Genomic DNA, 13330 nt, shown 5'->3' on the forward strand with positions numbered 1-13330 from the left:
GTTATTTATCACTTACTTTAAAAATCTAATTTAGTGGTGAAAGTAGATGTTTCCTCTTTAGTGGAAAAGTAACTTTGAAAAAGTAAAGCTTGTGGTACCTGAGAGAATTTGGTATAGAACCAGTTTGACTCTGAACTCTACTCTAGAGACTGAAAACATATTCCTGGCGAGTGTTCACAATCCTGCTCCTAGAGGACAATGGTTTGGTTTCTGAGCCCAGGAAGTCAGGGATGTTGTCTCCTACGGTTACTTAGCGGGGGGGTTACCCATCTAGGATGGGCCAGGATCATTTGGAAGAGCAAGGTACAGCCTTACCACTTCTCCTTTGATGTGGTGATTCCAAATGTGGCTGGCAGAAATTGCACATTTACATTCCCAGGGCCACCATAGGCCTACTGGCTCCAACCCAAGCAGGAAAGTAAACCAGTTTGGACTTTGAAAGATAGAAGAACAACTCATCTATATTGAGGAGTGGTAAGTTGAGGACTGAAGCTCTTCCAGGTAGAGAATGGCACCATTCATTTTGACTTTCACACTTCTGGGAATTTCTGCAGTAAACCAAGAGAGGAACTGCTGAAAAAGCAGGTGGGGAGATAGTTTGAGAGAATAATGGGGACAGGTTGTAGAAAATGTGTAAGATGCCGGCTTGTGCAGAGAATATGATTGACACCTCACCACCTCCTCAGAACACCTATGGAGCTGGGAAGAACATATCTTGAAAGAGGAAGACTCTGCCAGAGTCCTGGAGAAGACACAAGGACTCCTGATTCCTGCTGGCACCGAAGGAATGGAACTTCTCTCCGAGGATCAAGGATTGACTTCCTTATTGTTTGCTTCTGAGACACAAAAATCTGAGTGGCTCCTGACTCAAACAGGGCCCAGCTGATCACTGCTGACAGGATCTGGCGGGAACCTTGGCTAGAAAGCAGCCTGGTGCCTGGACGCATACCCCAAAGAACTGAAGCCTGCAGCAATGACCAGAAGGATCTTTCCCAGCAGTTGGAGATAACTGGAACTTAGTCATGTTTTCTACCTCTGGGCAAAGTGCTGAGGATTTCCCACACAGGGTGCACCCTCTGTGGGCAAGAAAATCTGGTTCATCATACTCATAGATTTTTCTTGTGTCGAAAACTTGTTTAGTTGGACTTTGGAGTAGAGGTAAATATCCCATCCTTGCGTCCCTGTTGGATTGTAATAACTCAAAAATATTTAAGTCAGAAGGTAAAGCATTTAACTGGGGTGAGACAGCTAATCTATACCAGTTTTGAAGGTACCTCAGTGGCAGATTAATAGCACACTTTCCTACATGTTTGATTTTGCTATCAGTTTTATGCTTTGGCTAATCATGCTCTTCTTATTACTGTTTGTTGGTGTCAGTGTGTTTTGACCTAGTCTGCTGGGTTCCCGCTGATCAGAACCCCAGAAATGGTGCTTTCTCCCCTAAATTGACATGGCAAGTGCTTTGGTACCTCTACACTTGGCTACTGCTGTGCCCTTATAAGTCCCTAGTATATAGTACTAAGGTACCCAGGGCATAGGTGCACAAGGGGTCTCCTATGGGATGCAGCATGTATTATGCCACCCACAGGAGTTCACTTAAATTGTGACTACAGGCCTGCCATTGAAGTCTGTGTGAGTTGGTGCTTGCATCTCTCACGACCGACATAAGTTTCCTTATATCTAAGGTCACTGCACTTAAAACCTGTAAGTCACCTCTATGGCTGGCTCTTCCGTACTGGGGTCAGGGTGCTTGGTTACAAGTGTGATGGTGCACCTCCATGAGCAGGGCACACCTACACACACTGGAGTTGATTCTCCAGGCTTTATAAGCGTGGTGAGCCATTTTTAGACACATAGTGGACATCAGGCATAATGAGATGTCCAACTCTATAGTGGCTGCACCAAACCTAGTCAAGTTTGGTACGGAACATGTTGGAATCATACCCCAACACCGATTCCCGTATTGGAAGTATGATCCCATGTATGGGGTGGTGCCTTAGGAGACCCCACTGTACTCCCAGTAACAGTCTTTCAGGGTCTGATTGCAAGCTAGTGCTGCTGCAGACCACAGGCAGGATTCTGCCCTCCTGCTGCTGAGCCAGGCTCGAGCAGGGGAAGGAAGGACAATAAGTTACCTGTCACAGGGAGGTGTGACCACCTCCCAGACAGGACTTAGTGTATTGGGTTGGGTGTCCTTGCCCGCCCCACCCGACTGTTTTGAAGAGCGCATTTGGTGTCCTCCTTGCCTACTCCAGTTTGAACCAGTTCATGGAGCCTTTGGCTCCCACTCTAGTGCAAAACTGGACAAAGGACATGGGAGTATCTTCGCCTCTGTCCAGCCCCTCCTCTGGGTGAGATTCAAGAGTCGTTCCAACCCTTTCCTTAGGGTATTTAGGAACTTACCTGTGGGTGGGTCCTTTGATTCATTGTGGGGCAAGACTCAACCCTGAAACTACATCACTCCTCAATTGTCTGGACACTTGGACTTCGATGAACCTCGACTGGAAAACTCCTGGTGTTCCTGGTCTCACTGTTCTTCAAGTCTTCTTCGTCGTCTGTGTCTGTTCTTCATCCAGGTTCCTCAACACACCTGTGGACAACCGAAGAAATCTCCTTTGGAGTGGAGTCATCACTCACCTGCATCTGCATGCACGGCAACGAAGCTGACCGGTCTGCTGCTCCTGTCATTCTACTGACTTCCCAAGGCTCAGCAACACAGGTGGTGGTTCTGCAACTCCCTCAGGCCTGACCTGTCCTCTATGGAATTTTGAGGCCAGTATCTCTCATTAGAACCGCTGGGACCAAACTCCTGTGCACCTTATTGACTTGCTGTTGCCAAGGCTTGTTGGCTCTGTACTCCAGAGATCTTCAGGCCTCAAGAAGTTCCAGCCTCCAGCACCTCTTCCTCCAAGATCATTGTCTTCACTGCATCCTCTGCACCGTGGGCTTCCATCCTTAGTGAGCTGCTTAAGGTCCTCTTGCGACTCCTCCTGTGCCTTTGCTTGTGGGTCCTTCTGACGGTCTTCTCTTGCTTCAGTTGGCTACCCTGCTTGCTTGCTGCCTGCTCTGACTCTCCTGTTGTTGATGAGTCCCTTCTCCTACATCAGGAGGAGGAAAGGGATACATTGTAGGTTACAGGACTCCTCCACCAGCCCCTCCATGAGGTGAACTATTCCCGGAAGTAGGGAGTATCCCCCTAAAACCAAAACATAGCTAACCCACGCATGCCTCTACCATGCTACCCCAACAACGAATATGTCTTAACAACGCATACCTTTACCCCACATGCCTTTACCATGCAACTTCACGGTAAAGGCATGATAGATAGGGATATGTGTGGTAAAGATCACACCTCAGTCCCCCTGCTCTGAGCCCTGAAACCCAGCCCCACATACTAAAAACTGCCCTGAGCCCAGACCTGCCACTGAGCCCTAAAACTGCCCCTAGCCCTGAAAACTGTCCCTTCGCCCCCTACCATTATCCCTAAAACTCACTCCAATGTCCTAAAAACTTCCCCGACCCAGCCCTCCCACCCTGAGCCTTAAAATTGCCCCCAGCTCTGAAAACTGTCCCTTTCCTACCCATCACACCCTGAGCCCTAAAAAATGATCCCCAACATCTTAAAAACTTCCCTGATCCCAGCCCCCCACCCTGAGCCCTAAAAATGTACCCCACCCCTGCAAACTACCCTCCCCCTTACTCTGAGCCCTAAAACTCGGCCCTTGCCCTATAAACAACCCTGACCCCCTGAGCCCTAAAATCTACCCCCACCCTCCTTAAAACCCGGCCCCATCCCCACTTACCAGACTGTGTCCTCTTCCGATCCTTCCTCTTCCTGTGCTCGCCCATCCACACATCTAGACAGTGCACTGCCTGTGGTGAAGGCAAATGTGGTTCCACTTGCGGGGAAACAGCACACGTGGCTCAGCGCGCGTTGTGAAGTCCGTTTCCTGTATTTGCCATATATTGGATTGGTTTGGTATTAGTTGGTAGGTAGCCACGTCATTTATGCCTGTCAGTTATTTTATCTTTAATCACCAGATTTATCAGCATTTGTTAGAGGCACATCAAGACCTCTTGCGCAGTTATTTAGAAGTTGATCACTTTGGTTGCAGGTGGGACCAGAATAAGATGATTTGTGTAGACTGATTCATATTTTATCGTTTCCTTTCTGGAAGATTGTAGCATAGTTTGTATGCCTGTTCATTCATTTTAAAAATGAATTCTATTTTTTTGACAATATATCAAGGTTACAACATAATCCCGCCTACATCCCAATGGCTAGTGAGTTAAAGCGACAAAGAAATGTAAAAAAAAAATCAACTTCTGCTTTCCCACCCCTCCCTTTGCCAATACCTCTAAGCCCACATCTGGAAAGCGATCAACTCTATGGCATGTTGCTATGCTTCTGTGTACAGTGTTACCACCTATCTCCTGCACTTGTCCTCAGGTGTTGTTGCTGAACCGCTCTCCCTCCGGCACTGTGATATGGAGAATGTAAGGTACAGTGGCATAACGAAACTTGAGGGGCCCTCCTGCAAGGTACATGAAGGAAGCCCGCTTTGGATTTAATCAGTAGCTCTCAGGTCGGGGTACTGTGCGCAGACGGCCCCCCGCACTGTGATGGCTGCGGGGGCCTGTGTTACGCCACTGGTAAGGTATCTGGGACAAGTCAGTTCTTTAAACTCGTTGGGATGCAGTTTCAGGCACGGGTACCAGCGTTTTTCAGATTTTCCCTTTTTGTTCCTCAGTCATGGAGATTCTTTTCTATACTTATGAGCTACCAAATCTTGTGTATCCACTGGATATGATCTGGTTCTGTCAGTACCCTAAGCCACCAATGTCACTTGTTTAGCCACACACAATAGCACAGTAATTAGCTTCCCCCTGGGCTATCACAGAGGATATGATAGTCTGTTATCAACCCCAGGAGTGATATCGGTTGGAAGTCTGAAGATTGTGCAGTTAAACATTTCCTTTTAGATATTGTAATGTAATTGTGTCCAATGTTACATAGTCTAATTTAAACAGTTTTACATCTTTCTGTAGGACTAATTCCAATTTGGTAATGCAAAACCCTCTAATTACAAGGTCCATGTATACAAACCATTTCTCATTACTTTATCATTAACCTGAGCATGGAAGACTTCTTTTCCGTTGAACTCAATATGGTGAAAGGAAACAATATTTTAAAAAAGAAACATGATATTTTATAGAAGCAAAACTTTTGAACTCCGATTAATTTGAGCTCTATAATATTACTTGTTACTAAGAGAAATGTTTTAACAGTGTCTCGCCTGTTTTGGATTTTTCCCTAAACATGCATTGTGGGAGAATGGAAAAAATAAATATAAATATTCAATACTCAACTGCTGTAGTTTTTGCACCCTAACCACTCACTGAAATACCTTGCATGCGCACAGGGGTATTTATTCATTTCTTTCCATTTTAGAACCATATTTACAAAAGCTGAGAGGTACACTTATGTGGATCCAGATTATGCTTACACTGAAGAGGAAGAAGCACAGAGGCAAGCCCATAAGGAGAAATATGCAGAATACCTCCGCAGTTTAAGGGAGGAGAGAGTACAAGAAGAAGCAGCGAGGTGAGAAATGGGCGTTCCATCTTGTTGAAGGTTTTTACAGTTAACTTGTACCTGAATCTATTTTTGTGCCATAATGTGGGTATCTGTCAAATCATGCGGGGGTGGTTAAAAATGCCGTATGTTTATGGTGTCAGCAGCGCTCATGAGTGAAGCAGCCAGCCCTGTGAACGAGATTTAAGAGACTGTAAGTACTGATCTTGCAGAATCAGTGGCATAGCTAGCCCTCTGCCAGCCTGTGGCGGCCCCTGCGTTTGCCGCCCCAAAACTCATGCTGCCCGGGGCGGACCCCCACCCCCTAGCTACGCCACTGGGCAGAATACGGGGAGTAGTAATGGTTGAGTGCAGGAGCGTCGCTTGAAGGGTGTTTGGGTTGTTACACCTCCCTAATAAATGTATTTTCTGATAAATAGTTGGGTACAGGTTCTTTCAGTCAGGTATGGTGAGGTGTCTGCCAGATTTCACCAGGAACTTTTACATCCTCAAACAAAAACACATACACAGTCTCCCTCGCTCTGGTTTTGAAAGACTTAAAAAATGTTGGTTATTTTACAAAATATTGTGATTCCGCTCAATTAGTACCTCTACTAATCCGCACTCCTCTCCCTTTTCACTATCCCTTAAAACCTTCTCAGGCGCCTTCCTTGTGGTATAATGTATTTTAACATTATAAGCCAGCGTGATTTTTGGAAAAGCTTAGGATCACACAACCCCAGTCTCATTGACCAAGTTATGCACCTGGTTGAGTGTAGTCCTTTGGTCAATAGAATCTTTCAAAGCAGGAATTTCTTACAGAAAATTGTGTAAATACCCAATATGTTCCGCAACAACATTGATTTAGGAGTGTGAATGTGTTTTTTAAATATTTGTTTTTGCTTGTATTTTTAGTAAAGTTAGACTCATCTTTTAATATTGACACGTAATTGGTATTGTCTTCTGTGAAACGAGCACTGGCCTCTTTAGTCATCATATTGAGCTACTCATATTGATGTCATAGCCTACCTTTAATATCTATTTATAGTTTATATAGCGCTGTTAACAACCAATGGTGGCGCTTTGCAGTTGATCTTTAAAGAAGATGGATAATAAGACCACAGATAAGAAGGTCACCTTCCAGGACTCTGACTGAGCGGATAAAATAATTATTTTCGCCTTCATGCAATCGCACACCAGCGAAGGAGATGATGGAAGGCATTTGCAGATTAGTTACAAACAAAATCAAAATAAGCAAGATTGTTAACAAGCCCTTACTCCAGAGAACCCTGTAGGAGGTCCCCTAGAACCAGCCTGATAAGCTGGACCCAATAAAGCGGATTTCACTGGTAGAAAATGCAGTCGCATATCCTGCGATTTGCAAAATGACAGCGTTTGTGACTGTGAAATGTCTATTTGGTATGTACTAAACCCATTTTGAGATTCAGTCGCAGGTTACTGAACAGCAAAATGTGTTTAGAAACCTATGATAAATTTGCTATTTGGAAGCAACATGATTAGGAAGTATCTTACAAATAGCAATTACTTACGGGATATATCACTATTATGGGACCGTAATTCAGTTACAAAATATTGAAAATACTTACTCCGGCGTAGGGGTGGTCACATGTTCGCAAAAAGAGTGTGGACCCCTTCTGCTTGTGAATGTAAAAAAAAATGCTGGGGAGTAGGCAGTGGTCCATGGGACCAATGCCGACTCACAAACAAACTTTAAAAAAATGTAATAAATTAGATTTTTAAATGCATTCACATTTCATTTAAGGAAAATAGACTGCATTAAAAAAAGAATGTAAATGGAATCACAGAAATGGTGGTCTGCTAACCCCAGCAGATCACCAGCCTTGGTATGGCATCAATTTGCAGTGAGTGGCAATTCCCAACCTTAGTCATGAATGTGGATGAGAAAGGCCAGATTGCAAACCACTGCGATTCAAAATGTGGTGATCTGACCTTTTAGTATATAGACTGAATAATACAATTATTTTACCATTCACTGATAGATGGTGTGCAATATGTGACAGCTTTTTGCGAATGTAAATTTTGTACATGAGGCCCCTATTTACAAAGTTTGATGGTCATCCTCTCCCAGTCCAAACTTTTCTTCCACATTGATGAGAGGTCTGTCTAGACAGATGATCCCCAGTATTGACCAAATCATTCAGTTATTGCCCCCCAGAAAAGGTCTCCACTATACTCACTGCATTGGCAAAATGAAAAAAGGTCCAAAATGTCCCATTCTGAGCTGTCAGATTATCGCCCCATTATCCAGTCTACCTACCGGGGTGAATGTAGTGAAGGCACTCATTTGTCAACAGTTGCAAGAGTGCAATGAACAGTGGGACTTACTGGCTTCAGAGAGAGGCTACTTGTCCTTCAGGGACCCCACTTGCTTCAGGGAACTCCATCCCCCACCACCAAAAGCGCCAGGAGGGTACGGTTGCTGAGTACAGCTGTAAGGGGGCAGGGGCAGCCACGCATTGAAAGGTGCTCCCTGCTATCCCGCAGTGCAGGACTCGCTGGCTTTAGAGAGGGGCTACTTGTCCTTCAGGGACCTCACTTGCTTCAGGGAACTTCATCCCCCACCACCAAAAGCACCAGGCGGCGTGGTTGAGTGCAGCTGTAAGGGAGCGGGGCCAGCCACAGGCTGAAAATGCTTCCTGCTATCCCGCAGTGCAGGGTGCACGTGGGCTGTGTCCGGGCAAAGCTGGGGCAAGGGCGGACCCGTCCTGTGTCCGTCAGCGACAGAAAGAGGAGGGCAGGGTCACCCTCCTTGGCCCTGATCTTAACCACTACGACATCTGGTAATAGTTTTCTTAAGTCAGCGGATCCCATGTGTCAAAGAGAAAAATTGTCTGCCCCTTGACACAGGGGGGACTTAAAGCTATCTTGATCACTCGTTGACTCTAACATTTTAGTTGAGACCAAGAGTGAAGTGTTTTATATCATTCGGCTCCTGAAGTGGCGGTTGTTATTTTACTGATCCTCCACTTTGTACTGAGATGGCTCATGGGGTGCCCCAAAGTGAATGTGGGGAAAGCTTATAGATGGACTGACTGGTACTAACTTTCTGTTCTCTTGTGCACCTAAAAGGGTTACCGCTGATAATGGTAGGTGAGCAGGTTAATAGTGCTTTGCATAGAAATACAGTGTTTAATTGCTTAAATGGCTTGCAATTGTAGAACCCAAGTAGTCACTGCAGTACATACTTTGTTTTAATCCTAAATGTTCTTTCATTTGAAATAGCTTTACCTTAGTGTATGCTAAACATTTAGGGATAATTTGCAATCATGGTGAAATGTAAGGCCTCTTATAAAATATTCAGAGCAGGAGAAGCTAGAAAACTTCCTCAACACTCAGCATAGAACAGAACTCTGACTCTGGATGAAATTCATGATAGATAGAAGAAGTGAAGGATTTACTTGCTCCAAAAGCAAAGGGCTATCAACCAGAGAAGGGGGAGTGGGAGAATGGGAATCCACAGAAGGGTATTAGATCATTCTTTAGTAACACAAAGGATGGATGTGCCCGTGGAGCTAGTAGCAAGGACAAACTCATCATCCCCCCCAGTAAGCCCTCTAGAAGCTCCTTCGCAGCCCCCTCCGTCTTAGCCAGGGATTACACCCACCACCCATATACCTAAAATAGAGGGCTCTAATCGGTTTGCAGTACTAGGGTCCTTAGGAAACATCCCATGGACCGATGGAAAAGGAACTAAACAATCAAAGGCTGTTAGAAGCAGGGGAAGCGATGATATAACTGCACAGTTAAATTACTTAAGGGGAGAGATTGGAAGCCTGCTTAAATGTATGGGTAGATTGGCTAAATGAGAAATTGGATAGTCACTCGGTCTTGGTAGTGCACTTTAATATCACACTAAGAAAAAGGCTTCCCTAATCAATGCTAAACTACATCCCAATCAAACCTCAAACCCTCATAAGGCCATAGTGGACTACTCAGGTACTTGCATTTACACTAGAATTGAATTGGCCCTTCCCAATATAAGCGCTAGAGAGGAAATGGCTGGCTCGAGATATTCCTAATTCATAGCGGAGGTTAATCTCAAATTTACCATCTGGCAAAGAGAGATTCCTACACAGAGTAGCTATAGGTGGAATAACAGCGTTGACCCCTATGAGCCCTTGAATAAGCCCCATGACATCTATATGATCAATGTCCCTAAAATGTTGTATTGTGCAAGGGATAACCACATAATCCATTTGTAAATAAAAACATCCATTTACTGAGACATGCCAAAGGCTGCAGATCCATCATAAGGGAAGACATTGTTTATAGTACATGCTTCAGCAGTATTGATCCACAACACGATTTTATAAGGTTGATACATGAAGGAAGTGACCCGATTAGGGCCACCTGGGTCACTCACGACCACCTCTCAGCCTTCCATACAAATGAAGAGGCTGTCAGACAGTAGAGAATACAAACCATAGTTATTTTATTAGTAATCGCTCGAGCGGAGTCGTCTGACAAGCCTCCTTCGATAGCTGTCGAGGGACTGACCCTCACCAACATATCATAAGATATTATACATTTCCAACACCCAACTGTACCCGCCCAGACTGGAAATTTCAAGTTGGAGCAGGTTAACAATGGAGGCACAGAAGGATGAGATACCATCCTGAGACCAGGAACACACTATCCTAGCTTCAAGGTTACTCAGCCCGTTGCCCGTCTCTTTGAGAGTGGGATCAGGGCTACATAGGAGGAAAGGTATGCAAACACAAAATGAGCTATTCATTAGTGCAACGAAGCACAACCTTGAATAATAAAAGAAACAATTGAGGCTGTTCTTCTGGATGTTAGTTTTGGTAGGTTCGCTTGTATTGACAACCACCTTGAAGCAGTAGTTCAGCCAGACAAGTGGATAGTTCACTTTAGTGCTCTTTATAGTGAGTAAAATCAGGACAAGACTTAGGCTAGGGTCCAGGAGAAGGGTTCTGTAATAGAGTACGCTGCCATAGCTGAAAATGAAAAGGTGGAAATAATGGCAGGGAGGTCACAAGCTTTACTCTAGCTGAAACAGCCCATGCTCTAAAACAGATGAAGTAAGAAAAGGCCCCTGGGTTGTTTGGTACCCCGGAGACTTGTACTTATCACAGCCTGAAGTGTGGGTCTCATATCTTAATGCTTTGAGCAGTGCTATTATGAGGGATGAGGCCATTCCTCCATCCTGGTGTGGAGCAGCTATTATCCTGATCAATAAAAAGAGGAACAGGGATATGCCAATAAATTATAGACCCATAAGCTTACAAGGTAACAGTCAAAAAAATATTGCTAGGCAGGTCCTGGCAAGGCTCCAAAACCACATTCTTGAAGTCACACAGGCGGGCTTTAGAAATAAAGTCAGTACCCTCGGCCAGGTCTTTTGCTTCAAGCTACTTTGCTGGAAGTATGTTACCTTGAAGAGGGATCATCCTTATTTTGCCATTATATATCTGAGAGCAGCATTTGACCTGGTTCCTGGAAACCTATGGAGTCCCTAGTGACCTCCTTTGGATACTAAGAGCACTACATACTGAAACTTAGTCTAAGGTGAGGTGGAGTAATGGAGGGGATCTCACGGATAGGATTTCCATTTCCAGGGATATGTACTTGCACCTACATTTTTCAGTCTCCACATCAATGGAGCGGTAAAATGGTAAACTCAGTGCAAGCACGATGCACCCAAGCTTGCAGGAGTCTCCATCCCTTTCCTCATGTTTATCAACAATACTTTCCTCATTTCTAGAACCCCAATTGGACTCCAGTGCACCTTTTTGCACAAGCAGGGGCCTACAACTAAATCCATCTAAATCGAAGTTCATGGTAATAAACCTTCACTGATCTTTCAGGGGCAGGATGACAATCGAGGGCGCCCCGATAGAACAGGTAAAAAAGTCGGACTATTTATGAGTAAGACTATCAAGCAATCTGTCCTGCGGGGCGCAAGTGAGGAAGAGTAAAACTATTCTTTACCAGAGAGCATTGGCAATCACAAGGAAGTACAAGGCCACCTCAGGGGGCTCTGTGTCACCTACTCTTAGTGTATATAGAGCCACAGCAGTGGCTGCAGCAGCCTATGGGGCCACAATATGGGGCTATGCTTACTGAGCTCTCCTCCCGCAGGTAGCAAGTAATTTTTTTAGGGCTCTTTTTAATTTACCCTTGAGCACTCCTCTCATACCTTTGAGACTTTATTTAGCTTTAAACTCCATTCATTTGATGATCTCTGCTATACATCATCGGTTCTACCCCTTCGGCCTGGGACAACTCCTGGTGGCCGATCACACTGGGAACAGCTCCAACACCCACAGACCATGCACGCAACTAGGGGTCATCCTCAACTCCACCCTCTCCATGACTAAGCAGGTCAACGCCGTCTCCTCCTCCTGCTTCAACACCCTCCGCATGCTCCGCAGGATCTACAAGTGGATCCCCACCGAAATGAGAAGAACGGTCACCCAGGCCCTCGTCAGCAGCAGGTTGAACTACGGAAACGCCCTCTACGCAGGAACTTTGGCCAAACTCCTGAGATTGCTGCAACGCATCCAGAACGCCTCTGCACGTCTGGTCCTCGACATCCCCCGCCGCAGCCACATCACACCCCACCTGAGAGACCTGCACTGGCTCCCCGTCAACAAGAGGATAACCTTCAAGCTCCTCACCCACGCACACAAAGCACTCCACAACACCGGACCAGCATACCTCAACAGACGACTCAGTTTCTACACCCCCACCCGCCAGCTCCGCGACACCGGCCTCGCCATCGCCGCAGTCCCCCGCATCAAAAGAACGACTGCCAGCGGCAGATCTTTCTCCCACCTAGCCGCCAAGACCTGGAACACCCTCCCCACCCACCTACGGCAGACCCAAGACCTACTGACCTTCAGAAGACTCCTCGAGACCTGGCTCTTCAAGCAATAGCACCCCCCCACCCCTAGCGCCTTGAGACCCTCACGGGTAAGTAGTGCGTTTTACAAGTGATATGATTGATGGATTGATATTGGGTGCAGCTTTGGGCAACCTTGTAGTTGACACCCTGTGGGGAAATTTTATTTCTTGTTACAAACAAGTCCACACCCCATGGCTAAAACAAGTCAATAGGTTGTGTGAATTGTTTAAAATGGGTAAATTATGGCTCTCTCTGAAATTGAAAATAATTTACTGGGAAAATGTTATGGTGTGGACTTGGAATGACCAGATTGACGGGAGCCTAACAGGCAGTTTTCGAGTCATAACTGGCTTCCTAGGTTTGAACCATACATGAACAGAATTGTTCCCTTTCAAACAAAACATTTATATGTACAATTTAGATGTGGTGTATTACCGCTAAGATCATTTACATCTAAGTGGGATAAATTAGGTCGCTCTACAAACCACTGTCCATACTGTCCGCAGCTTAAAAGAGTCGGAGGAGTGCTTTTTTTCTTCTTTTGTCCCAGCTACTTACTGCCCCGCAAGAAATGGATCATCGCAGTCTGTAAGCTTAAGAGTGTGAGGCATTATTGGGAGGCCTTAAGAATCCTGAAGTGTGACCTGAAGGAACAGATTGTGCTTGCTGCCTCTCGTTTTTTGCAGACGGCATGGAAAATCAGATTGAGAACACTGCTCCATAATGATTTTCATCTTGATACGCTAACGAGAGGCATCATTTCATCAATTGGTTTTTACTTAGCTTTTGTTTTACCAGGAGGCCCATACAGAAAACTGTGTAGTACAATATTGAAGTCCTGCCTC

General features: G+C 45.4%; 1 protein-coding gene across 1 annotated transcript in view; it reads left to right on the forward strand.

The window, feature by feature from the left end:
- Window positions 1-13330, forward strand: part of CFAP47 (cilia and flagella associated protein 47) — a 2697962-nt gene that overhangs the window by 172892 nt on the left and 2511740 nt on the right. The window contains exon 11 of the mRNA XM_085622577.1: window positions 5453-5605. Within this exon, the coding sequence (XP_085478703.1) occupies window positions 5453-5605 (153 nt within the window). The remainder of the gene's footprint in view (window positions 1-5452; window positions 5606-13330) is intronic.

Source organism: Triturus cristatus, chromosome 8 (genome assembly GCF_964204655.1).
Source record: "Triturus cristatus chromosome 8, aTriCri1.1, whole genome shotgun sequence".
NCBI classification, from domain to species: Eukaryota; Metazoa; Chordata; class Amphibia; order Caudata; family Salamandridae; genus Triturus; species Triturus cristatus.